This window comes from Ochlerotatus camptorhynchus, unplaced genomic scaffold, assembly GCF_037179485.1.
Source record: "Ochlerotatus camptorhynchus isolate MF236.1 unplaced genomic scaffold, CSIRO-AGI_Acam_v1.1 ptg000023l, whole genome shotgun sequence".
Classification (NCBI taxonomy): Eukaryota; Metazoa; Arthropoda; class Insecta; order Diptera; family Culicidae; genus Ochlerotatus; species Ochlerotatus camptorhynchus.
Genome location: NW_027040515.1, coordinates 411,870 through 439,244, shown reverse-complemented (window position 1 = coordinate 439,244; position 27,375 = coordinate 411,870). Strand labels below are relative to the sequence as shown.

The following is a 27,375-nucleotide window of genomic DNA, read 5'->3' as shown; positions in this document are numbered from 1 at the left end:
CTGAACTTGACTCCAATAAGGATCGCACAAGCGAGCAGTAAAGTGACCTGAGACATAGCGGGTCACGAAACTCGTCGGCAATTTTGAAAATAAAGCCCAATTGTCGATTAGCTCTGGAGATGATGTCAGTGTAGTGGATTCTGAAAGTGAGTCTGCAGTCCAAGGTAACTCCGAGATCCTTTATGTGCTCTACACGAGCAAGACAGTGTCCGTAGAGAACATAGTCAAACATGATTGGTTCAATTTTTCGGTGATATGAAATAATGTTACATTTTTCTATGCTTAGACTCATCAAATTTCTTGAGCACCAGTCAGCAAAAATACCTAACATATTCTGGAGATCCCAGCAGTCCGAGAGGCTTTTAATAATTTTGTAGATTTTCGTATCGTCTGCATAGAAAACGCGGCATCCTAATGGTATCAGCAAGGCGACATCGTTTAAAAAGATCGAAAATAGTAGCGGTCCTAGGTTACTGCCTTGCGGGACTTCCGAGTTGTTTGAGAAAACATCCGATTCCGACGCGCCAATCTTGACATGTACATAGCGATTCACCAAGTAAGATCTGAACCAATCCACAGCAGTTGACGAGATGCCAAGTATCTCAAGCTTGGCCAGCAAGATATTATGGTCCACCGTGTCAAATGCAGCTTTTAGATCCATATACGCAGTATCGACTTGCCATCCTGAATCCATGCATCGCAGACAGTTAGAAGTGAACTGCACCAGGTTCGTGGACACGGAGCGCTTCGGGTAGAAACCGTGTTGTTCTGTATCGATATAATTTTTGCAGCGTGCGAACAGAGCACCATTTATGATAATCTCGAACAGTTTTGAGCAGGCACACAGGGAGGTGATTCCACGATAATTTATGACATTCCGTTTATCTCCTTTTTTGTGCACTGGGAACAGATAAGAAAGTTTCCAGCGGCAGGGGAACTCACATTGCTGTGCCGAGAGATTGAGTGGAAGGCAGAGATTGGCTACACAACGTTTTAGAACTGATGACGGAATGCCGTCAGGTCCGGAGGCGAACGAGAGCTTCAGTTTGCGTGTTGCGGCTATCACCATGTCTTCTGAAATGCGCGGAATAACGAAACTAAACACATCACGTGGCATCCCAACAGCAGCATCCAGCACTTGTGTTGGCGAAGCGGAGAAATCGCTGAGCAAACAAGTCGCATTTTTCTCTTTCACTATTAGCCGAGTCATTCCCGAGAAACATGGAACAAGGCAACCCGGATTCCTTCCGTTTTGAGTTGACAAACGACCAAAAACTTTTCGGATTCGTGCGAAGGTTCGCTTCCGTGCGTCTCACGTGTCGATTATAGAGAAAACGATTGTAATTTCGATAACTACGACTCGCAAAATTGAACAGTCGTTTGTAGTACGACGAGCGAGAGTTACAATACTTTCGGAGGGCGGCAGAGCGTTGACGTTTTAGCACGCGTAGGCGTGGGTTAGACCCATGCAGGCTTTAGCGGAGGTCGTCGAGCTGGGACAATGCGGAAAATAGCATCTTCCAGTGCAGCACTGAAAAAATCCACTGCATCATTCACGCTAGCGGCAGTTTCGATAAAAAAATAATGATCGAGACTCGGATTGAGATTGGTGAAAAGTAATGGAAGTTGTTAGTTGATTTTACCATCACAGAGTTTAGCGTGATGGTATATTATTATGATGCTGATTAGACGAATCCTGGATAAACATCACCCTCGTCGTCAGAGAAACCTCTGAAATCCAGGGTGTTCAGTTGATCATCGCTACTTGAATCGCTGAGAGTATCTTCCGAGTCTTCGTATTCTGATTCCACCATTTCAGTGAACAATCTGGTCGTGGCTGTTTTAAACTCGGTTCTGTTATTCGCCATCTCTTGCCAATAATTCACCGATCGACCACTTCTTTTTACCCGACCAACTACAACAACTCAGCGACTGAGTTCAATTGACGACTCAGAGCATTTTCTTTCCATACGAAATTTACTCATATTTGGAGAAAAAAAAAACTGCAGTTACTCATTAGCTATGAGTAACTGCAGTAAATTTCCTGGGGGCGCGACACATTTAAATCTCAATTTAGATGGTCGGAAAATCTCACGCTAGCGAACCAATCTACGAAAAATCTTTTTTCATCTCTTGCATCTAAATCCATCTACTCGCATCGCTCTCCACCTTTTTGCAGGACATCTTCAAAGCATCTCACAACAGCAAAGCAAAATTTGTCCTGCATCTTAGATAGAGTCGCCCCCTCGAAAATTTCGTATGTGAAGCATAGTCTTCCAATTTTCTTCTTCTCCGGGATCCCATACTATATGGCTTTCCTGATAATCTGTTATGATGGTTCTGTTTCTATGAAAATAAAATGATGTTCTATTCCTCTATCATGGCATGATCCAGCGTGCAGATAGTTAATATCGTTGTCTTCTTCAAAACATCATCGACTTGATCTGAAGGACCCTCCGCAGATGGCGTGGCTGGCGACTTGAAGCTATGGATTGAATGGTATGGAGACGATTTCTTTGTACAGCACAGAACACCCCGTCTTTAGCCTGAATACCGCAGCCGCCGTTATTTTTAAGTGCTTTATCTCTGTCCGCATCGTGCTCTCTTGCCGTGCGGATCTATTTGCTTTTTGCTGAAGGAAGTGTTACCACCGACAAAGTGTTAAGGGCCACACACATTAGATCCGTTTGCGTTGCGTTGACGTAAATTTGACAGTTGGACAATAGATTTAGCTGTCACTTTGCCACAACTCGTCCGATCCGGATCTAATGTGCGTGGGCCTTTACTGCTACGTGAAGCTACAAGGGCCCTAGAGGTATCTCTTCTAGTTCGGAAAGGCTCCAGATCAATCAGCTGACAACGACTTTCACAGCTGGGCAGATGAAATGGGTCTCTCCTCTCCATGGCAGCTTCCGCAGAGCAAACCGAAGAAAACTTCGTTGAACGGACTCAACTCTCGCAGCACATAAAGCGATGGATAGTCAGCAAAATGTGGGAAGCCTGGGAAGCAGAGTGGTGCCAATCCCAATCTCTCTTCAACCGAAGAATCAAAGGAACGACGAGCAAGTGGACGGATATGTCGAAACTACGGGACCAGAAGGTGGTTTCTCGTCTTAGGACAGGCCATACAAGGATCTCATATAGTTTTGGTGGGACGCAGTCCAACATCTACGGGAGCAGTACGCACTTCCCAACAGCATTAGGGACATAATGGGCGACGAACCTTCCACTTTAGCGACAGTTATTTATTTCTTCAAAGACGCTGGGCTGTACAACATCATTTAGGTCCTTTTAACTTTCTTTTGGCTGACGGGATATCTCTGCCGGATGGGGGATTACCCCTCCTACGATGGAGCTCCGATCTCTTTCAGAACCCTACATAACTTTGATGTACCAGATTGCTTTTTTTTTCGTTGTCTGTATTGTTAGTCTTTTACTGGAATCTATTTTAATTGCTTCTATTTGAGTACACGTGAATTGTAAGCCAACTCCGTAACAAAATTTGCAGGCAGAACCCCCCTCTAGGGCCTCCTATTTTATAGAGATGAACTAGCCAACAGGCTAAAAATCTCTCTAATAAAGACAAAAAAAAAAAGAAAGCAGAGGCTCGATGATGACTAACTCGATTAACTTCGAAACTGCACTCAGAGACGTAATTTCACGATAATTGTTCACATCCCGTTTGCTGCCCTTTTTGTGGACAGCAAGCAGGAATACGGACGGAACGCCATCGGGTCCTGGATTGAAGGATGTTGGCCTATGGATCTAAGATTGATCCCATCGCTAAAAATCTGCTATTTATCAATTTTATCTAGATGAACGCGTCATTGGGACGGTACTAATGGATATTTTTAGTCGCTATTGAAAATTTAGTCGATTGCTGAATTTATGTATGGACCCAAATTAGGGGCATTTAGGCCGACATTACATCCATTTCCCCTATCCAGCTTTCCATACTCGGTAATGGCGGCCTGTTTGTATGAATAAATGTATCCTTCACTGTGCTTTTTGACACTATCTGGATGTTCGGATTTTGACCCCTCCCTTTCCCTCTCCCAGGAACAGAAGAAAATGGAACAACATACGTTTAGCTTTTATGTCTTCAGCAAGTTTTTATAAAATGTTACGTTCTACAACTTTGCCAAAGACAGCAAACCTCTATCTTGTAAAATAAAAAAAGTTTATATCGCTGCGCCATTTTTGCGGTTAAAACTTGAACTATTTTTATCCACCAAATTATAGTCCTAATTAGTCCAACAAACTTCACTGAAGATGTCAACTAAATTGGATGCAATCTCAGAGTGTTATTTTTTTCATGCTAGATGTAATTCCAGGCCCATTTTACAATGGTTTGTGCAGAGTCAGTTTTAAATAAACCAAAATGTGAGCGAAAATTTCTTAATTTGCATCAGTCCAAAGACTTTTAAGCTTCCCATACGACTAGCGAAAATAGGTTTGAATAAGAAACTAAAATAATCGTCGTATACTGTGCCACTTTATTGGCACAATGGCGAAATATAGAACTTCAACTCTATAATCCGAACGCTAAGAAAGAGCAACACAATCTCTTTGAATAATGTATTGTTACTGCATCTAGTCCGAGAACACTCGCCTATTTCATTACCACCCAACCAGAGTGATGCTGATGTTTGCAGACAAAGTTGCACTCAGTGACATTGAAAACAGGAGTCATCCCCCTCCCACTCGGGCCTGTTGCATTTCATCTTTCCGATTGTTCTCCGTGTGAAATGCCCGCGTCGATTGGTGCTTGTACCTGTACTTGGGTCGTTCTCAATGAGTGCTGCATCCTGTGTGATGCTGCGATGAGCGATGTGATGGATCCCACCCACGTGAGTGCTCCTCCTGGTGGTGGGTGTATGCGTGCGTGAATGGGTGTAGTAAGAGCAGGAAATGCTCGGCACTGCGCTTCCCACAAGCAATTATCGTTCATTCCTCTAGTCGACTCGGATGTCTACGGGCTGAACTTCACCCTTGTCCTAGATACTTAAGTGTTATTTTTTTTCTACTCGAGCTACATTCTTGGAACTATTCTCTGTGGTGCGTGGTTTTGTACAATTTGAAAATCGAATTTTGGTGCGTAGTTTTCGAGTTTGATAGGCATTCAACATCCTAACATAGAAAGTGTGCCCCGGAACTTGACGTCGAAGCTCGAAGGATAAAAGTGAGATATCGACGGTTCTTTTTCCGGTTTTCAAACTCGACCAAGGATTCTAGATAGTCAAAATGCTAGCCAAGGTGATTAGAGTCGAATATTCTAAGCTAATCGAGCGTGAAAGTGCAAACATTAGTGCGGAAAGTGAAAAATCAATAGTGTTTCGAGTCTCAACATTTTCATGGTCGTCCACAGTCGCATAGCATAAATTTTCCCTTCATTCTGTCTTGCATCATCCTCCGCTCCGCGGCTCCCTGCTCTTTCCGTTCGTTTGAAAGCATCCATACATATCGTCTTCCTTTCTTTCCTATCGCCAAAACCAGTTGGGTGTGGGTGGCAGTCAGAATCGGTTAGCGTTCCCCGCGTTGAATGATGAGCGCAGGTCAGTGTTACCGTGAGTTCCGTGAGTCGCATCTAAAGTGGTAACCAAGTTTAACCATGATGCCCACAAGGCAGGCCGTGGTTTGGCACGTGGTTGTGTGAATGGGCTTCGGGAGGGGAACGCAATGTGAGTGTTTGTTGTTTACATCATCCGGTTGATTGGTGAGTGCCCCGTTGTCAAGGTACCCGACTGTGTGGGGGCATGTTTTGCCACAGTCAGTGCCGTTAGTAATGGGCTGTGGGTGGGTGCAACCGATGTATTTTTAACTTCAAATTTAACTAACCATAGTCCATTCTGCCTAAAAGCATGTATAGAGATCGAAGCGAAGTGAAAATCTCATATAAAATACCAACGTGAAAAAATGCAATTGACAAACATTTCAGCAGCACCTAACAAAAAGTTGACGTTTCGAGAAAGAGCGTATCTGTTAGATTTTCACTTCACCGGAGGTGTAAACTGATCGATTTCGTTTCAGGTGAACTGTAAACTGCGAAAAGAGGAATTTGAAAAATGGTTCACGTTCAAAATCATTTGTTTCACAACATTTTTCGCTAGCGAAATTTCATTATTTTTCACTTGCTTTAAATTTCACTTCGCTGCGATCTGTATTTAGGCTTAACCCGATGCTATACACGCTATTTCAAAACTACTGAAGCTTCCTTCCATTTTTTTATTTGCTCGATTTCTCCTCAGAAGTCCCATGCAATTCACCTCAGCATTGTTTTAAAATTTTGCTCAGAATTCCGGAGAACTTCGAGATTAGGGCGTAATTGCTTTTGTAAACAAACACGTCGTTTGCCGATGTCTCGCGAATTATAGCTCAATCTAAAAAACTAACAACACAAACAGGTAGGTAGAGGAATGATTCTTCTATCATTTGGTATAGTTTGTTCGCGAGATTGTTCTTTTATTCACGAGAAATCGGCGATTAACGTGTTTGTTTACAAAAGCAATTACGCTCAAATCTCAAAGTTCTCTGGAATTATCTTGGAGTTCTCCCCTAAATTCTTCCACATGGATGTCTCCTTTAAAATATCTAGTAGTTATTTTCGTGTTGCCCTTGAAATTATCATAGAAATAAACATAAAATTGTACTCACAATTCTTATTTACAATTGGGAATTGCACGTTCAAAATTAGATTCCCTTGGTATTCTAAACGGATTTTAAAATCCTCTTCACAATATCCATAGAATTTTCCGCAGAGCTACTTCCAAAAATTACTTTGAACTCACACAATTGAGTTCTAGCCAAACCAAGGGGTTGGTCACTCCACACAATGAGTCAAAAACACAGATGGGCACACCAGGGCACTTTCAGTGGCACCCATGGTTAGAAATTTTCATGATATTTAAAGCTACTGGCAATACTGTATATTTGCGCCTGATCTGTGCATGTGTCAAAATGTTAATCATTGTTGTTGACACAATCCAATTTTTGGTTTCACAACTTCAAGCGTGAATTTCGGGCGAAGTTCTGCCATGGATTCCTTACAGCGCACATATTTTCGAAACATTAGCTAGAAACCGGTCGAAAGTTAACGCGGTATGCTTGCGGGATGAGCAAGGTAATCAAGACGATGACCGTTGCCAAGTACAACTGTAATCTGGGGGTGATACTGGAATTCTTCCGGATGGTGCTGGAGTCGCTACCGGAAGACTTCGAGATCAGAGAACCTCCACTCGAACTGTTTAAGGATCTGGTGCGGAAGGCTTTGGTGTTTGAGAACAGTTTGATCGAAGTTGGGAAGGGGGTGGCATCGTTCCGGAAGCTGATTGAAAAGATGACCATGAAGGGACTGCTACTGGTCACAATGCCGATTCGGAATGTGATTAGTGAGTTGGTTAGTGGGGATAGCGAGACCCTGAAGGAGGGATTGAAGGGAACGTAGGGGCGGGGAGATTTGTGACGGAGCTGAAATCACAATGGAATTGTAAAATGTTGATTGGTCAGTTGTTGGGTTTGAAGGTGAGCTTCTTAAAGTCGACATCGGTGAGTTGGTTGATAGATGATGTTTAGCTCTCGGACATGACCCTGGTAGTGGTAACCCAGCGCTTGAAATAGAATATTTATAAGCTTGGCGGAGAAGAAGTCCCGGCGAAGTGTAAAGTAACCGGTATTTTCCATGGTTCCAGTTCGGTAAGCATTTCAACAACGCAATGTTTGCAATAATCCTCGTAGAACTGATCCGAACGCAGCTTTTTGAACTCTATGAGGTACGGATTGGTTATGGAATACGAGCCGCACAGAAGCGACGCTTCACCACATCGTTGATCAGCTAACCGACATTCAGTTCCATGATTCGTTCCTCATCGTAACTGACATCGATGAATTCGCCTTCGATGATCACTCGGACCATGTCCGGAGGCAGAATCTTCACCGGTGTTTGCTTTCCAACCATCGACAGTGCCCCAACGTTTACAGGTGTTCTCTGGCCGGCACTACTTTTCACCAGAGACATCATACTTATCTCCATTTGTCCGATCGTTGGACTGTCTGACCGTGTGAACATATTTAACTCCACCATCACCAGGGAAGTCTGATTCCGGTTGAAACTCACACAAGAACGCTGGCGACGCATCTTTGACTGAGTCCATGGATTTCGGGGGAAAACTCCTTTCGGAAGCGTTCATCAGAATCTGAAGAGCATCTGGTGTACAGGTTTCCTCTGATGATGCACGTTCGCTTCGTCTACTTACCACAGTCACCTGTGGTTCATCCGAGTCCTCATCATACTCCAATCCAGTACAAGTTATCATCCTGTCGGAAATGGAAGAGCCTCCGTCGGAGAACGTTCTCGCTCGAAGCTTCGATTCGGTGGCCTAGGCCGTTGTTTATTAGGTTCACTTTAGTCCTTTTCCGAGAGAATTTGGGAGCAACGAACCGAGAGTCACGGCAGTTAGGAGCTGGGATAGGATTCCACTGCTTGTTGTTTTGTTTCTTCAAAACAAAACATGTGAACAGTCAAATTATCCGGGTTGCCAAACATACCATTATACAAACAAAAAAATCAGTCTGATGGCACTGTCGGCACTGCCGGCACACAGGAGGCTCAATGAGAAAAAAGTTGGCGCAAAATAAGTGAGCCAAACTCACTTAGAGTTCATACCAAAGCTCCCTATAACATATTTTCTGAAATACCTTGGTGTTATCTCTAGAATTCATTCAACAATCGGCACAAAATTGCTTTGGAAGAATAAATCTAAAATACGGTACGTCCAAAATCTTATTTTTTCGAGAAGAGGACGAAGAATATTTTTTCCTGATTTGTAAGCGAAATTCATCGTTTTTTCCCGGTGACTTCGAATTGCTGGCTGCCGTAGATCATTTGTTAGAACCTTAATGTACTCAACAGTATCAAACATTCTGCCCGGAAATGCCCGGAACATTAACAGAAATACCTTTCAAACATAAACATATAAGCAAAAATCGTGACTTGCTTCTACCTTGAAATTCATGGCATCTTGGGTTCAACATATTCTACATAGCAGAAATGGATGTAATGTCGGTCTAAATGCCCCTAATTTGGGCCAATACATAAATTCAGTAATCGACTAAATTTACAATAGCGACCAAAAATAACCATTAGTACCGTTCCAATGATGCGTTCATCTAGATAAAATTGATAAATAGTAGATTTTTAGCGATGGGCCCAATCTTAGATCCATAGGTCAACATTAGAGCCATTTCCCCTACCTCTTAATATTCGAAAAACTTCTGAGAGAACTTTTCTTATATTCAAACGAAATTTCGACATGCAACTAACAGCAGAATTTTGACAGCTAATAACGGGATGAAAACAAAACAAAGGAACCCAAAACATTACAACAGTGAGCATGCATAAGAACCTAACTGCGATGATCGGTTCTCTTCGTCGATTTTCTCTTTAAATTGGTACAGCTAAGGGAAGCAAATTTCTGAAATTTTTCCAATACAGTGTTGTAATAGGTTGTATTGGCTATCAAAAGCAACAACAAATGCACTGATAAATGTTAATCCAAGCGAGTTATTGACAAAAGAGAAAATCGACGAAGAGAATCGATCATTGCGATTACGTCCTTATGCATTCTCACTGTCGATTACATTTATCTGCTGCTTGCTTCTCTTGTCTATTTCAATCGACGTTTTTACAACGCTCCAAACTCCTCAGGTGAGTGTGACTATTGTCAGTAGAGTATTTTCCTTCGGCAGCTTTTCCATTTGAACTGCGTCTTAACTAGAAACACTGGAATAAGAGACCAGCGGAGAAAAAAAAACATGAATTTGGCAACAAGATAAACATCAAAGCAATCCTGGCAACACTTGCATTTGTAACAGCTTGCGAGTGACTTCGCCAATGCACCGACGAGCGAGTTCATGAGTGATTGTCCAACGATTTTAATACTCCTCCCTAATTGAAGCAAACCATTTGTAAACATTGCAGATTGGAACCGCTTTTGACAGTTCGATTGGAATCATAACAGTGTCTCCGCTGGTCTCTTATTCCAGTGTTTCTAGTCTTAACCAGCTGTTTTATTATCGGCAACTCGAAATCAGCCGCATTTAGTAGCACACATAGGGGAAATGTCTCTAATGTTGGCCTATGGATCTAAGATTGGGGCTATCGCTAAAAATCTGCTATTTATCAATTTTATCTAGATGAGCGCGTTATTGGAACGTTACTAATGGATATTTTTGGTTGCTATTGAAAATTTAGTCGATTGCTGAATTTATGTATGGGCCCGAATTAGGAACACTTAGGCCGACATTACCTGTTTTTTTCCTATCTTATTTAAAGAAAAAAAAATATGGCAGAACGGGATTGCTCAGTCGTAAAATTGAAATCGGATTGAAGCTGAAATACTAAGGAATCGTGTGGATACATTCAGCGAAGGGCTTTGATGGGAACAGTGAAATTAACGTTTAAATTTTGGCTGCCGAAACAGTCCAGCGACGGGAGGAGAGACTCGGGCGGCGGTTCAACACACGCCGACTTGAAGTTCCAGCGGTAAAAAGGTCTTTTGTTGAAGAACTTGAGACTCGAGCTGCGGACGTTCCAGAAGGTGGCAGCGTAGAAGAACAATGGACGGCCATCAAGAATGCCTTTATAGAAACAAGCGAGAACAACTTGGGTGAGCTGCGCACCCAGAGGAAAGAGTGGATCACAGATGAAACCTGGCGGAAGATTGACGAGCGTAGAGAAGCAAAAGCCGCGATAGAGCGGGCGAGAACCAGAGGAGCCAAGAACGAAGCCCGTCAACGGTACTCGGCTCTAGAGAAGGAAGTCAAGCGCTCTTACAGACGGGACAAGCGAGCGTAGGTGAACTTCCTGGCCGACGGAGGGGAGAAAGCCGCAAACACTGGCGATATACGCCCCCTCTACGATATCTCACGACGCCTGAGTGGAGCAAGGATGAACCCGAGGATGCCAGTGAAGGACACGACTGGACAATTGCTTACCGACCCCACTGACCAGCTGAAACACTGGTTTGAGCACTCCGAACAACTTCTTCAAGTTTCGACGGCCAACCAGCCATCAACATCTCGGCATGATCCGCCTAGGGTGCGGCGCATCACTCGCGTCATTTCCGAGGCCCCATCACTGTAGGAAATTGAAGCAAAGTTCTCAAAGTTCTGTGCAAAGTTATCCTGAATCGGATACAGGAGAAGATCGACGCGACTCTCCGACGGCAGCAGGCAGGATTCCGTGCCGGAAGATCTTGTGTGGACCATATTGTCACGCTCCGCATCATCCTGGAGCAGGTCAATGAATTCCAAGAGTCCCTTTATTTGGTATTCATTGACTACGAAAAAGCTTTCGACCGTCTCAATCACGAGAATCTGTGGGGTGCATTGAGACGCAAGGGAGTCCCAGATAAAATCGTCAACCTCATCGAAGCGCAGTATGAGGCTTTCACGTGCAGAGTTCTGCATAACGGAGCCTTGTCCGACCCTATCCGGGTAGTCGCTGGTGTGAGACAAGGATCTATACTATCACCGCTACTGTTTCTCATCGTAATCGACGAGATAATGGTAGGTGCCGTGTACCGAACCGTGGGCTTCTTTGGCAGCCTATCACCATGGAGCATCTCAACGACTTCGATTTGACTGATGATGTTGCTCTACTAGCACAACGGCGCTCTGATATGCAGAGTAAGCTCAATGACCTAGCCGAACGCTCCTCTGCGGCGGGTCTCACCATCAACGTCAACAAGACCAAATCGTTGGATATCAACACGGGCAACCCTTCCAACTTTATGGTAGCGGGGCAAGCAGTGGAGAAGGTCTAAAGTTTCCAATATCTTGGCAGCCAAATAGCGTCGGACGGCGGGACCAAGAGCGACATAGGTGCACGAATCAAGAAGGCTAGGGCTGCCTTTGCGAGTTTACGAAACGTATGGAGATCCAACCAGATAAGTCAACGCACCAAAATCCGAATTTTCAACTCGAACGTGAAATCTGTGTTGTTATACGCCAGCGAGACGTGGTGTGTATCAGCGGAGAACACTCAAAAGCTGCATGTCTTCATCAACCGATGCCTGCGGTATATAATTCGTGCCTGGTGGCCTCACAACTGGATCTCGAATGCCGAGCTCCATCGTCGATGTCATCAGAAGCCGATAGCAACAGAAATTCGAGCGCGAAAGTGAAGGTGGGTCGGCCACACACTTCGACGGGGCGGAAACGAAATCTGCAAGCAAGCGCTGGATTGGAATCCAGCAGGACATCGCAGCAGAGGCAGACCCAGGGGCTCATGGTGGCGGAGCCTCAATAAGGAAATTAAGCTTGTCGATAGGAATCTGACCTGGGCCCAGGTCAAGGCAAAAGCGAGCAGCCGCCCAGGATGGAAGTCTTTCACGTTGGCCCTTTGCACCGCTGGTGGTGCACAGGACCATTAAGTAAGTAAGTAAGAAACAGTCAATGGGTGCCGAAGCCGACATTTACCCTACTCAAAATTTCATAAAAATCTGAGAAGGTCGATTCAAAAATTGATTTTTTTTTCGCCTGTTATTGTTCAGGTAGGGTAGAGAACTACTTCGGCCTTATCGCCCATTGTGGGCCTATCGAGCAGAAAACTTCAAATAAATCCATGGTTTCAGAGCTAAAAACCCTAATAAACAAGTAGCATAAACGAACTGTATTCCGGATGGGTAAACTATCCCACAAATGGTTTGGATGATACCCCGAACACGTCGTTAAGCTCTCTTATGGTTATTTTTATTAGGGAAGTCAATTATGCGTTTGTTACGATACTTTAGTTAAAAAGCTACCGAACGAAGCCAATGAGAACGCGTGATATGCATGTTTGCACCCATTATTCTCAAAAACAAAAGAAGCGTTAGATTATTAACAATATCTCAACAATTGGATTTTCTTTATTAAATCTTACGTACCGGAAAGGTTAACAAATTTAGAAGTCATCTGCAGTGCTTAGTAGGCCCTAAATTAGATCTAAGCCCTATTGAAGTAAAATTACACATTTCGATAGCGATGCTAGCAACACTGCTGGTTCGGTGTTCGGTTGCGAAAGTTCCGTGCCGATCGTCGCTCTCGAAAAGGACGAAAATGAGTGCCACCACTCGGTTCGGTTGGGAGAAACCTATAAACCACCACCATGGGAGAGGGAGAACCATTTTCCGAAAGCGGCACCGACGAACATTCTCCACTGACGACATTCGCAAAATTCTGTTGAGTCGAGCTTCAGCAGTGAAAGTGAGTGGATGCTGAGGGTTTTCCGCGTCACGTTTTCCTTTTCCCGTGTACAAGTGGAGAATTTCTCTGGAAGTGACAACGCACAGAATCCCTATTACCTAACGGTGATGGTTTATGAATGAAAGTCGAAAATCGATAAATTCCTGCAGATTTCATTAGCCCAGTGCCGGAGTGAAACCCTATTTGGGATTAAAAAAAAAGTATGCTAAAAATTGAAACGCCATAAGCACTACGTTGCCATGAATCTCGAACGTCCTCCCACCGGAGTGTGGGTGTGGGTGTATCATTAATTCATTGCATATGTGTGTGCTTTGCATTGTGAGCGAATTCATTCGCGGATTAAATAAGTGATTGTGCCCAAGTGGAAACCTGTCCTGATATGCTGTCACGTCGTCTTCGTCGTCGCGCTACGTGTGATTAAATAGAGTAGTGCTAGGAATCGTTTCTGATTGCTTCCGCTGCAGCAACTGCGATGACTGTCACCTACACTCTAGATGGGACAACATATTATCCTTTCAGTGCCATTCACATGTCCATTCATCTCTCGATCCTCCGCTTCCTCAATCCGTTCTCTATAGCAAACATGGCCCTCTCGGGCTTATCATGCATCTTCTATTATTAGGATATCTCATGAATGGGAAAACCACTGTTGTCCTGTGGAACAGCTCATGCTAAGCAATATAAATGCACCATGGTTAGACCGTCGTCCTAACGGATAGAGCAAGGACGAAGTGAGCGGTCAGTAGTGGGGAAGCAGGTCCCTTGTAGCAGCCTACCATAGGACAAACACGTTCTCCTTCCATGTCTGGTGCATTGTACAACGGGACACTAACTACCGTTGTTCGCCGTAAACTAGAATAGGGGACGCGCACCTATTTTGGCCATATTTTCACGTTTTTTTTACAAGGTTGAGATGTTAAGTTGTGTTAGAATTTTGGATTCAAATCTTACTCATCGGGCACTACAAAGCTTAATCGATTCTAAATAAAAAAAAATGGTCTTCAGCAAAGTTGTAGCCGAGAAAATTTTCTACGCGGCGAATGAGAACGACCCAAATTTGAGTTTACTTAACTCATAAATCACATAAAGTGCTCCGGCTGATGTTTGAGGTTTTCCACAGGAATCCATGAGGCAAATTTACTCATCGCTGAGTTCCTGCACTTTTGGCGATTATGAGTGAACTAAACTCAAATTTGGGCGTTCTCATTCGCCCTTATACACGGATAGTAAACCAACACGTAAATCATTATAGCAAAAGGGCAGGCCGAGAAGAACTAAAAGTTCACTTTTCCAATAGTAATTTCCATATAAACTTCAAAGGGCCAGTGCAGTATGATATCGCAACCAAATGAGCTCAAATGTTAGGAAAATTTTCAGGACCTGATCTAGACTCGAACGAGCTTGGTGGAGCAACATCCTTATTTGGAACCACCCCACAAAATGAACGAAGATTGTGATTAATCGTTTTTCTGAGGTATGAAATTATGGCCAAAACATGGTGCACTTACCCTAACAAGCGTGAGGAATTTCGTCAAAACCTCTCCCTTCCTAACCAGTAACCCCACCATACATACGTTGCGTGGTACCGTTCACCCACCGCTGGTTCTTCAACTAATTACGTATGTATGTGATTAGTGTCAACCATAAATTAGTTATCGACAGAAACTCAGCTCAATTGGTTGCAGGACAGCCGAGAAACAGCGGTACCATCCACCGCATATATGGAGGGGTTACTATACATTATGTCCAAATTCCCATTTCCCATGGTTTGTCAGTGTACTTGTGCGTGTATTTGTGATGCTAGTACTATCGCCCAATGTGTGTATCTATCCCTCTGAAAACTGTCCTGTCCTTTCCACTCTGGTAAATTCTTTTTCATCTCCTTCTTCTCTTCTTCTCGATATTGCTCTTTTTTCTCGCGCGGGCTCTATCAAGGCCCGATCATCGTCCATATGTATATTAAGACGTACTGTTTGTTCGTGATGTGACCGGCTGTAGTGTACAATGTGTGGATGTTCTAGGTCTAGTTTGTTTAACGGGGGGGGGGTTATCTTTGTTTGTTTACAGGATATAGGGAGCGATGGTATGGAAAAGAAATTATCGATTAATTAAATAACGTGACGCGATTACGAGTTTAGGCACGAGTTCGAGTAAATATTTGAGCACAGATGATGTCATGATGTGAAAGGTTTTGCGCAGGTTAGAGAATTCAACGCGTTTCCCATAATTTCGTGGATAAAGGGCGGGCTCTTCTCCACACTCATGGGGCATCCTTCAGGGCGAGGGCTTGTTCCATAGCGAATTATATGATCTTATTTGCTGGAAGGAGAGTCTTCTTCTGTTACCGGTGGGCTTCGGGTGGGCGTTTTTTGCTTACGGGTTCACCCCTCCGGTTTTGGCCCTCCATACAGCGCCAAGCTGAATATGATTTGTCAGTGGGACTTGATCAAGTCGTCCTGACAAATTTAATTGAATATTTTTCACTGTAAAACATCGTCGCTAGAACACTGTGACGGGCAGTAGGGGAAGACGGGGTAAGACCGTCACCCTAAGCAATAAATTTTGTAGCTCAAAATTAGCAAGAAATGGCACATTTTGCTATGCGTTTATTTATCTATGGAAAAAATGGAAAATTTTCTGTTTCATCACATTATTTATGATATTTTGTCAATTTTCGGAACGATCAAAAAATACTCGTTCTTTTAAAGCGGGGTAAGATGGACCATGACGGATTTTTCGACAACCATTGCACAAAATTTGACGCAACAATCGCCACATGAAAGGTACTATGGTCACATAGATCATAATTGAATATCTTTGGAATCGGTCAACTGGTTCCACAGATATGACTGGAATAGGTTCCAGTAACCATAAGTTCGGTGAACATCCCAAGTAACCAAAAGTTCTGATAAAACGCTATTTGTGGCTTAAGCAGCTTGGTTGAAGGTGGTCTATAGAATTTTAAGCTACCTCATTTTTAAGTCGTTATAAGAACTTGAAAGTTCAGGTACCATAATTGAAGAGCATTCTAAGCAGCTTCTGGTGGAACTTGAACGGAACTTTTAGGAAATAAGTTAAAATAGGTTTTTGTCCTCTACACCAATTTTATATAGGGGCCTCCCTTAGCTCAGTCGGTAAAGGCGCAGCTACAAAGCAAGACCATGCTGGAGGTGGCTGGGTTCAACTCCCGATCCGGTCTAGGAATTTTTCGGGTTGGAAAATTTCTCGACTTCCCTGGGCATAAAAGTATGATTGGACTTGCCACACAATTATACCAATGCAAAAATGGTACAGGCATCGAAAGCTCTCAACTGTGGAAGTGCATCTAGAACACTAAGTTGAGAGCACGCAATAAGCTAATATGCGATATGCAATAAGCTTGAAATGCGAATAAGAAGAAGTAAGAAGAAGAAGACCAATTTTATATTGTTCACACTTTTATGAAAGTTAGTACTAAAGTCAGGTCTCTATGAAAGTTATGAACGCGTATTGATTTATCAGCATTAGTAGTAGTATTGGATCTGTTTGAAGAATTAAGTGCGTGCGAGCCCCAGCACGAACCGCTAAGTCATCTGAAATCTATTAAAGTGAGCTGTTATCCCACCTACTGTTAGAGTTTTCAGTGCCAGCTGACTGACTGGAATACGAAACACAACACCTGGATGAATTTTAAATTGGTGTTTGCCCGCCTGGTATTCCAACACACTTATGGCGCAGTGGTTAGCGTTCGTAGATCACATTTCGAAAACACGGGTTCGAATCCAGGAAATTGCTATTTAGTTTTTTATGTTTGGAAAGAATATTGATGCACTGCATAAACATAAGAACTATGATTTATTTGACTCACTAATCATTTCATATTTACGTACATTAAATTTTGTTACTGATAAAGACTTTTGCGGGTTGCTTCATTTGGGCTATGACGGACCTTTTTAGAAACATTCAAGTTGTTAAGAAGTTCCGCAGGGAACTTTTAAGATACTTTAAAGTTGCTAAGAAGTTCCGCTGGGAACTTGTTCGGAACTTTGTTGTGGCCATATTTTCAGCCTTTCCTGAAGTTCCTAAGAAGTGCTTAGGAATGCTTTTTGGAACGTTTTTTGAACTTTAAGTTGTAGGAGTACGCATAGGAACTTTATGGAACTTGAAAGTGGGTTTTATTGTTGAATGCGGAACTTTTGGTTACTTGGGAAGAAAATTCTGTCGGAACTTTATTTGAACTTTATGGAACTTGAAAGTTCCGTCAGAATTTTATTCGAAGTTTATGGAACATGAAGGTTCTGTTGGAACATTATTTGAACTTTATGGATTTTTATCGTTGAATGCGGAACTTTTGGTTACTTGGGATAGGTCTAGAAATGATCAAAAACGGTACAAACCTATATTGTGACACATAAAATCGCATGAGAATTAGAAAATATGATCAATAGAAGTCATATTTTGTGTCCTGGGCCTCATTTCCTACACCCTGACATGTTCCGGGTACCCCCGGGAAGTGTTCAAAATCATATTAACTCGAAATCTATCATGCGACACGTCAAATCACATGAGAACTCTAAAAAATTAACATTGGATGTTAAATTGAGTATGGTGGACCACATTGGCGTCTCACGGACATGTTCCGGATACCACCCGTGAGCAAAACAAAATTTATTTTATTGTTAGAATAAGAATATAAGAATAGTCTCATCTCACAGCTTACTGAAGGAAAAAGGTACCAACAAACGTCAGAAAACATCGTTTGTTCATCAAAAAATCTTATATTTGTTGCTATCAAAATTAGATCGTGAAAGCCCCACCGAACGAAAAGTTTGCTTTTATTTATTGTTTTGAAGTTCCATAAGTTCGGGGAGTACAAGGTGTTTCAGAATGATAAAAACATGTTGTTAATCTTTTCTGTATTGATTGTATTGATTGTATGGATTATGCTTGTTTTCAACTGGAGGTTTCACAAATAATTCCTGATCATGGAATCATATATTGACCTACTAATTCCTTAAAAAATTGCATTTTGTTCACAACATGACACAGTTGTTAAAATCGTCTGCAAATAAAGCTTGTAACAGCATACTAGGCGGGGGGAAAAGTAACTTCCTTGACCGCCAGAATGCGCTTCTACTTCAAAAAGTACAAGGGACAGCCTTATGAGCTTGTACGCAATGGTCACGTAGGACTACGTGGTCTTATATAATCAATCTTATTTGTTAACTGCAGCAGGAGCTTGTGATTTGTTTAGGAATAGGAATTCGAGCGGGGTTCTCTATGTGTATACTCTTTAGTATGACACACTTGACATAGGCCCACAGCAACTCTCGAAGAGCTACTGATTCCGATCAGTAGCGGTGCAGCTTCTTTCTCTTTCTATGGATGCTCATGTGGGCTGCAGCTCGCTGCTTGCAGGCAGCCTTTCATTGTGTACTGGAGAACACCACCACTCACCACGCGGTGATTGAATACACGGTTTGGTGAGACCGGTTGGAATTCAACTTTGAAATCTGTGTTAGGGAATTCGTTTTTCGTAGGCAATCGGTCATAATTTTAATTATCATAGCAACAGTTGCACATCCGTTAAATTTTCAATAGTGACATTTTGAAAAATGATAAAGTCTTAATTTTATCATATTCGTAGAAAAAATCCTTTCAATTGGCGTATTAAGAATTAAAATTCACCATTTCTGGATCAAAATCGGACCACTTTCATGCCACGACCGACTTTGGTTTTTGAAATCGCACCCCAAATGTTGCCTAGTATGTACATAGTAAGTTCGATTTAAACATATCTAGATAGAGCTGGAATTAGGCGCAGCAGCTTTTATAAACAATTACATCTCCCGATGATTTTTTTGGAATTCAAGGCACACCCACGCAAACCAACATTACCGCCAGGTAGGGAAAGTCTCACCCTACCTGATGGAGATGTTGACTTTCGTGGGCGAGCCTTGACTTTCAAGATATCATCGAAAGAATCCATTGTTTACAAAAGCTCTTACGCCATAATTCCAGCTCTATCTTGATATGGAAACTGACATCCGATTGATGACATTGACAAATGTCCAAAAAGTACTCTTTCACAAATTTATGGTGGTCCTGAAAAGGACCGTTTTGTCGTGATGGTTGAGTAATGCTGAGCTATTAGGGTGTTTAACACAGATAAGGCTGGTGAGCTGTATATTGATTGGAATGAGGGTGACGCGCTCGGCATTCAAAACCTACAGTGCTGCAGCTGATGCCGACGACCGGATACCACCACACACGATAATTGGAACTAAATCCGATCAGCGGTTGAGGTCAGCCTTGATCGCTAGCTGCTTGCGGGGAGCCTTTCGTTATGTACCGGAGTACACCATCACTCACCACGCGGTGATTGAATAAACTCCGTTTGGTGAGACCAGATGTAATTCAACTTTGAAATCTGTGTTAGGGAAATCGCTTTTCACATGCAATCGGTGATAATTTTAATTATCAAAGCAACAGTTGCCCATTCGTGCAATTTTCAGTAGTAAAATTTTGAAAAATAATAAAGTCTTAAATTAAGCAGATGCGTAGAAACTTATCTGATCGATTGGTGATAAAATTATTGAAATCGGTTCAGGGGCAGCCTAGTTATTAATGTTCAAAATCTTTCATAATTTTGTTACATGGTCCATTTTCAGTTTTCACAAAGTGTTCCCCCATATAGAAATCACAGACGTAGTCCTACGTCAAAAAGGTTATGGTGCCTAGTAGTCCGTTCATGTTTAGGCAGACATGCCAAATTTCAGTGCGATACTGTCTTTAGTTTTGTTTTGACAGCTGATTGTTGTTGACGTGTTTGGCATCATGTTGAGTATGGATAAAAACGATTTTCGTTCTCTCATAAAACATTATTTTTGAGAGGCAAAACGGCGAAGGAAACAAAAGAAAAGTTGGATAAATATTATGGGCTAATGCTCCGTCACATATTGGATTCGAGAGTTTCGTGGTGGCCGCAACTACACTACCGATCAAGTCCGCAGCGGCAGGCCCTCCGATGCGGTTACAGAGGACAATGTCAGGCTGACCGGAAAGTGAAGGTGCGCGAGCTAGCAGATACCGCAAAGATTAGTACTGAGCGCACATGCCATATTTTGGGCGAGATTCTGCATATGAAAAAGTTATCCTGCCGCGCAAGCTCACTCCTGTCCAAAAACACGAACGCAGCACTTCGAAAGGGTGTTTGGACTTGGTGGTGCGGAATCGGGCGGACTTTTGGCGTCGATTGGTAACTGTTGGTGAAACCTAGATCCCCTATTACATCCCAGAGAACAGTATGAGCGCCCGGCAATGGACTGAAGCCGGCACGAGTGCTCCGAAGCGGCCGAGGGAGGCTCGATGGGTCGGAAAGGTTATGGAGTCGGTTTTCTGGGATTGTCATGGCATACTCTTCGTGAACTACCTCGAAAAAGGAAAACCATAAACAGTGAGTATTATATTACTGTGCATTATTGAGGCGATCGAAGGCCGAAATCGCTGCTAAACGGCCTCACATGAAGCGAAAAAAAAAAATGTTTTTGCAAGACAGTTCGCCAGCGCACAAGAGCATCGCAACCACGGCTAAAATCAATGACTTACGGCTCCAATTACTTCCGCATCCACCGTATTCGCCCGATTTGGCTCCCTCAGAATATTATCTCTTCCCAAACCTCAAAAGATGGCTCATCAATGAAAAAATCAGCTCACGTGAGGAAGTCATCGACGCCGCGGAGGAGTATTTTGCAGACCTTCCGGAAAATTACTTTTCGGACGGGACCATGGAGTTGGAAAATCGCTGGAATATGTGTATCGAGCTAAAAGGGGACTATCTAATTTTATTCCCAAGGAGGTTATTTTTCACCCCGCAAAAGAATGGAACGAATCTTTTCGTATATTTTTTAGATGTTTTACTTTATGAATAACAGTTTAACACTCTATTTCTGATGTAACATAAAGGAATAATCATTTGAAATGCCTCATGCCCGAGGGGGACGACTCTATCTACGATGCAAAAAAGATTGTGTTTTGTTGTGGCTAGTTTCGCGCACGCTGAGTAGATAGAAAGAAGATTGATGACGATTCTGAAGATTTCCTGCAAAAAGATGATGAGCGATGCAAGTAGATGCGACAAATGAAAGAGGATTTTTTGAAGATTGATTCGCTAGTTTGTTGAGTATCTAAACTTGAGATTTCGCCCGCCTCGCTCATGCCTTTGTATTCTCTACTTGCAGGTTATAGTTTTCTCTATCATGTGGTGCATTGTATCCCAATTTTGTTGGGTGTTCTGGCCATTGTTGTCGTGCGTCTTGCCCCAATGTTGTAGTGCATATTGCACCATCAGGCGTTTTCCCCGCTATCAGTTTAGAATCAATTTAAAAAATGCCTTGAAAATCGTGAAAAATCATCTTTTTGTAGTTCGAAATCACTCGATCTTCATAGGAAACATTGTAATGAACCGTACTCAATTACTTTTTCCTTGATTTTAGCTTCCATACGCCAGCAACTGACGAATTTGTTTAAACGGTTCGTTTTGCACCATCCTACCCTACGCTCAACAGATGGCGGTAGTGTGTAGATGTCAAACGCAAGGGAATTGACTATGCGCGCCACAGGACAAACTAAGAAAAATTTTAAGTGACCGGTGAATACGTGATCAATGAACAACATACGAGAGTTATGTCTATTTTTCTGTGCTAGAAACATTACCTAAATTGGAAATGTAACACTTTGTAACAATTTTGTATAAATGAAATGTGAGATCTGTAATCAATTACCATACATACAAGTTATATAGTGCAATCTTTGGGAGATTTAACAGATAGTTAGATAGTTAGAATTAACATTACACACTTAGAAACAAACATTTTTACACGAAACACAAATATCAACTGGTTGATGTAAATGAAACGGTAGCATAATATTTATTTAAAGTTAGGAGTCCTGAGACTCACAAAGCCACGTTTGATTCAATTTGATTCATCTTCTGTGGCTGAACTTGTATATTTTGTACATCAAATATTGTTTACATATTAAGCTTGCCTGTAGATTTCCAGTGTCACGCATACATATGCTTGCTTCTCTGTCCATTACAATCGACAGACTTGTCCAAAACTGTTTGAATACATTTTTACAACGCTCCAAACGGCAGCCTCTTTTTCTTCGGTAGCCTTTCCATTTGAACTGCATGTTAACCAGCTGTTCTATTATCGACAACTCGAAATCAGCCGTATTTTGTAGTATGTTGAATTTGATGAAAAACCAGGCACAACAGATTTGCTCAGTCGTAAAAATGTAATCAGATTGTAGCTGAAAGATTAAGGAATCCTTTGAAAACATTCAACGAAGTGTTTAGATGGGAAAATACAGTGAAATTTCGGTTTAAATTTTGGTTGCCGAAAACAGTCAATTGGTGCCGAAGCCGATATTTACCCTATGTTATTGTAATAACTTATATAAATTCAATATAACTCTTTATATAAAAACACTTACAGATTTTATAGCAAAACGTGCTTCTCATAATTCTTCAAAAGTCTCTCAGAGAAGACTTTCACGAAAAAAATTAATTAACAAAGTTACACGCAAAAATGAACAACTTTGTCAAAAACACTATTTCTGCTAAATCCCCATTCTGGACCACTGTGCATTGCTGAGTTTTTTTTTTCACACCGCGCATACAGCTCTCGGTATAATTAAGATAAACCGAAATGGCTCGTAAATTAATGCCATTTTTTTTATGGAGTACTCTGCACAGGTGAATTTGCTTCACAGGTTACCCGGTTCGCTATACTTTCGTTAATTAAACTTCACGTCCAACTTGTATGCAGATTAGCTGCCGTGTGTTCGTTCCCCGCATCGTAATCCCTGCAAAAAAATGGACGTTACTGGAGTCGACTCTCGAGAGGTGAAAAGGAGGGTCATTCCGATAAAGGACCTCAAGGACGAGAGTGTAAGAAATAAAGCCCTCTAGTCAAAGTTTGGACGTTTGCAAAAAGGGCTGTTCCAATCGAACTGTCAAAATGCACTGGAACAACTTTTTTCAGTTTTGCTGGTTTCAATCGTCCATACTTTTGCTGTAGGGCTTTAGTGAGAAAGGGCACGGTTGAATGTAGCTCGGAAAGGATAATTTGCTATTCCCTGAAATGAGACAGCGCGTAAAGGACGACTACGGAGATATTACTGATTGGCTTCTCTGTTGCTAACCGAAAAGTATCTAACCTTTGGAAACTTTTTTTTTTCGACACGTGCTCAGGAAGGTCGTGCAGCAGAAAATCAGCGGGAATTAGTAGGCTAGGCAGAAGCAAGCACAGAGGAAATCCACTGAGAAAGGTTTACGTTTTACTTTGTGTTTCGATAGTCGTATTAATATGGCAGAAAGCGTTTCCTATGAAAATGACGGACAGTTTAATCATCTCAGGTAAATATAGTAGCGCTATCCTATGTATCCTCCTTCGAATTTCCTATTTCTCAGTGTATACATATAAAACGTAAAGAATAATCCAAACAAATGACACTCTGTACCAAACCAACATTGCTTGTTCAAACAATGACAAATGCATAAACTCTGTCCACGCCCTGCTTCACAACGAGAACAATACTGCAACATATTTTCACGAAACTTATGGCACAGGAAATAGGGATAATGGGCTGAATCCACTACTGCACACAAATCCTTCACGTTGCTGTTGGTTTAATATGTGTATTGCTGTAATTGTATGTTATGTATGTTAACCTTTACTCAGTTCTATCGACACACGACACTGACCCCCCTTTCTCTGAGCAACCCTTAAATGTCTTCCAAATGCAAAAAGGACGATGCGTGCTTTCAACTTCCGCAGCAAGAAGAGCTTTAATGTATGTCTATCTGTATGTATCCACCCATCTATTAGTAGTCCGCTTATTTCCTATCATCGACCGACTTGTCTTCTTTTTCTAAAAACCACCTACATAGTCCTATAAGCTTCTTTTTCACGCCTGTCTTGAGCAGAACAACGGAACGCAGCAGTGATGGCATGATGGCATCCCAAACATTAGTGCCGTTCCTCGGGGCGTTAGCTTGTTAGCTGGCATTTCGGAATGTGTGTTATTAGAACTAACCTATATCTACCGTACAAGGAATAGCTCAACTCCGGACTTATACCTTATACGCCACCGTGGCATGCTATCAACCTCGCGGGGACGTGGGAAACAGCACGCGACCACTTTTTCGGCGCCAGCTCATTTACACTGCGAGAGATTTTCCTTCCCTAGTTAACACGAAAGGCAGCGAGCTAATGTAATGCAAACATTTTCGTGTAGCACGGTCTGCCACGGAAACGTTCAAGTCAACAGCACTTCTGGTCAATAATACTATAAATGTACTTACCTATAAAATACTAGTAGATTGCACGAGAGTTCCTGTTGTCACGTAGGTTCCTACTCGCGTATGCAAAGCTTGATGGAGACGCACGGTGCTTTGTTCAACGGTGAACGCTGAATGAGAACAAGAAACGCAAAACAGTGTAAATAGTGTAGCCACAGCTTGAATATAAATTGGCCCTCCGCAATGGAAATGCGCTCAGAACAGAAGAGCCAAATGAAAGTCGATTTCGGATACGGGGAATTTAAAACGTTTTCGCACTTTGATAACAACAGCAAGAGACTAGTCGAATGGCAGCGTAGAGCAATTTCCCCAAAAATCCGTAGACGAAAATCTTTTTGGGGTTAAAAATACGTTTTATTTGTCATAGTTTAATATAACAGCTATACATTGATAGGTATTATGCTTATAGGTCTTTTTAAAGTTCCACCGATGTAGAGTGCACCAGGCGAGTTGGCGGGGAAACGTCAACCAATCCGTTTGTTTTCTTCAGAATAAGGATTTTTTTACAATGCAAATTAAAGCATTTTTCAATGAACATCTTGCCAATTTCCATCAGTAAACTGTCTTATTTTACGATTTTCCACAGATCCGAACTAATTTGCACCTCAACTATTCACACATAAGAAATCCGGAAGATCATAACCACTACGGCGCTATTCTAATTTTCCATTTTTCTCAACAAAAATATTCCTGAACACTAGCAAGGTCCTTGCAAAATTGATACAGAATTTAATTTTTCAACTGTAGATTAAGTTTTGGAGCATCTCATTTGAATTAATTTTTCAGTAAAAGCAAAGGGTGAGACAGGTTTACTCTGAGTTGCTTTTTTTGCAGCGAGTAATTTTTTTTTTTTTTTTTTTTTCTTTATTATAGAGATTTTTAGCCTGAGGCTGCAGCGAGTAATTCGCGAGTAACTCATGTACCTAAATATTTTCTCTGCCTACTCCGTTTACTATTTTTAAGCATAGGTATACGTCTCATATTAGACGTCAGTTTTGTTTGTAAATAAAGTAATCCTAAGTGTATTCTGAGCCTTTCGAATAACTGGAATATTATGGAAGAACCTGTGCCGGTGCCTGCTTACTACCAATAACAACATACACTCCCAACCAGCTTTAACACTCCGAATACGATGCCTCCAAAAAGCGTGTATCGGCAAGTTTGCAATGGTATAACTTAGCAATTTCTTGATGAATTTCAAAAAATGTGGTATCTCTAGAATTCCTAGGGTTAGTAGATTATTTTGAACGTAAAAATATTAGAAACAGGGTTGTCTGCTTTTTTGAAGCGAAAAGAGTCGTTACACTTTTTTTTTAAAGGTGTGTTTATGGGTTTTGCAAGTGGCTTAAGAGCTATAATTTAGATTAATGCGCACAGTGTACAGTCATGGTTCCTACATATGGATCCAGGAGACAACGGAACGGTCCTCCGGAAGATCCGAAACATCCGTAAAATTGGTCTATCCACGAAACTGATCCTACGACTCCGCAGTTTTTTTTTTTCGCAAACACGCGGAACGTGATATAAGAAATAATTTAGGATCGTGACATAAACATGGACCAGATGGCTATGGAACCGTCATTCTGAAGATTCGGAGCATCCGTAAAAGTAGTAAATCTATGAAACTGATATTAGAGCTCCGCGGTTTTTTCAAAAACACTTGGAACTGTGATATAAGAAGAATTTGGGGTCGTGACAGAAACATGAACCCATGAACCCGGATGGCTGTGGGACCGACCTCCGAGAGATCCGGATCCGTGTTTTTTTAATCGTCTTCTGCAATGTTTATATTTTTCCCTCTACCAGCACTAGATATCCACACCACCAGGTTGCACGAATACAACTGTATTGCTAAATGTGCATGGAAACATATACGTAGTTAAAGTTAGCTGGTTCAATTCAAGATTTTTGGCTAAGCTTCAGGCAATTTGAAATCCTCAGCTGATGCTGAAGACTTTGTATGCACAAATGGCGAGGAATTTCGTATAAATAAGATCGTTGATTGGCTGATTCCCATAGCCATCCGGGCCATAATTATGTCACGACCCCAAATTCATTGTTGTTTCACAGTTACTAATATTTTTGAAAAAAAAAACATGGATTTACCACTTTTAAGGATGTTCAGGATCTTTCAGAGGACAGTCCCATGGCCATCCAGTTCTATGTTTATGTTCATAATGTTTTCGAAAAATACATGGAGCTCATGCATCAGATTCGTGGATTGTCTACTTTTACGGATGTTACGGATCTTCCGGAGCACCGGTCTCATGGCCAACCGCATCCATGTTTATGTCACGACCCCAAATTCTCTGTATCATCTCAGTTCCAAGTGTTTTCGAAAAAACCGCTGTGATATAGGAACAGTTTCATGGATTTACTACTTTTACGGATATTCCGGATCTTCCGGAGAACGATTCCATTGCCATCCGGGTTCATGTTTATGTCACGTCCCCATTTTTTTTTCAAATATCACAATTCATAATGTTTAAAAAAAAACCACGGAGCTCTAGGATCAGTTTCGTGGATTGACCACTTTTATGGTAATTGTGGATCTTCCGCAAGACCATTCCTTTGTCTCCAGGATCCATATATTGGAACCATGACTGTATTTTGGCTAATTATGAACATTTGTGCCCATTAGTTTAAATTATTGATCTTATGCCAATTGCAAAAACCATAAACACACTTTTAAAAAAATGTAGACGATCCTATTTCCAATCTGTTTCCCATAAACATAATCTATAGACCCTATGAATTCTAGACGTACTACAATTTTTGAAATT

At 41.9% G+C, this 27,375-nt stretch overlaps 1 protein-coding gene across 6 annotated transcripts in view; it reads left to right on the top strand.

Annotated features, from left to right (window-relative positions):
- The first annotated feature begins 4,958 nt into the window (after nt 1-4,958).
- LOC135706961 (oxysterol-binding protein-related protein 2) overlaps nt 4,959-27,375 on the top strand; it is a 48,977-nt gene continuing 26,560 nt past the window's right edge. Inside the window, exons 1-2 of one of the 6 annotated variants that reach the window (XM_065228662.1) lie at nt 4,959-5,182; nt 23,483-23,647. In XM_065228662.1, the coding sequence (XP_065084734.1) occupies nt 23,598-23,647 (50 nt within the window). In that variant the 5' untranslated portion in view covers nt 4,959-5,182; nt 23,483-23,597. Of the gene's footprint in view, nt 5,257-13,242; nt 13,446-23,482; nt 23,648-27,375 lie in introns of those variants that run through there. The other 5 variants (XM_065228655.1, XM_065228678.1, XM_065228668.1 and 2 more) reach the window with 5 other exon arrangements.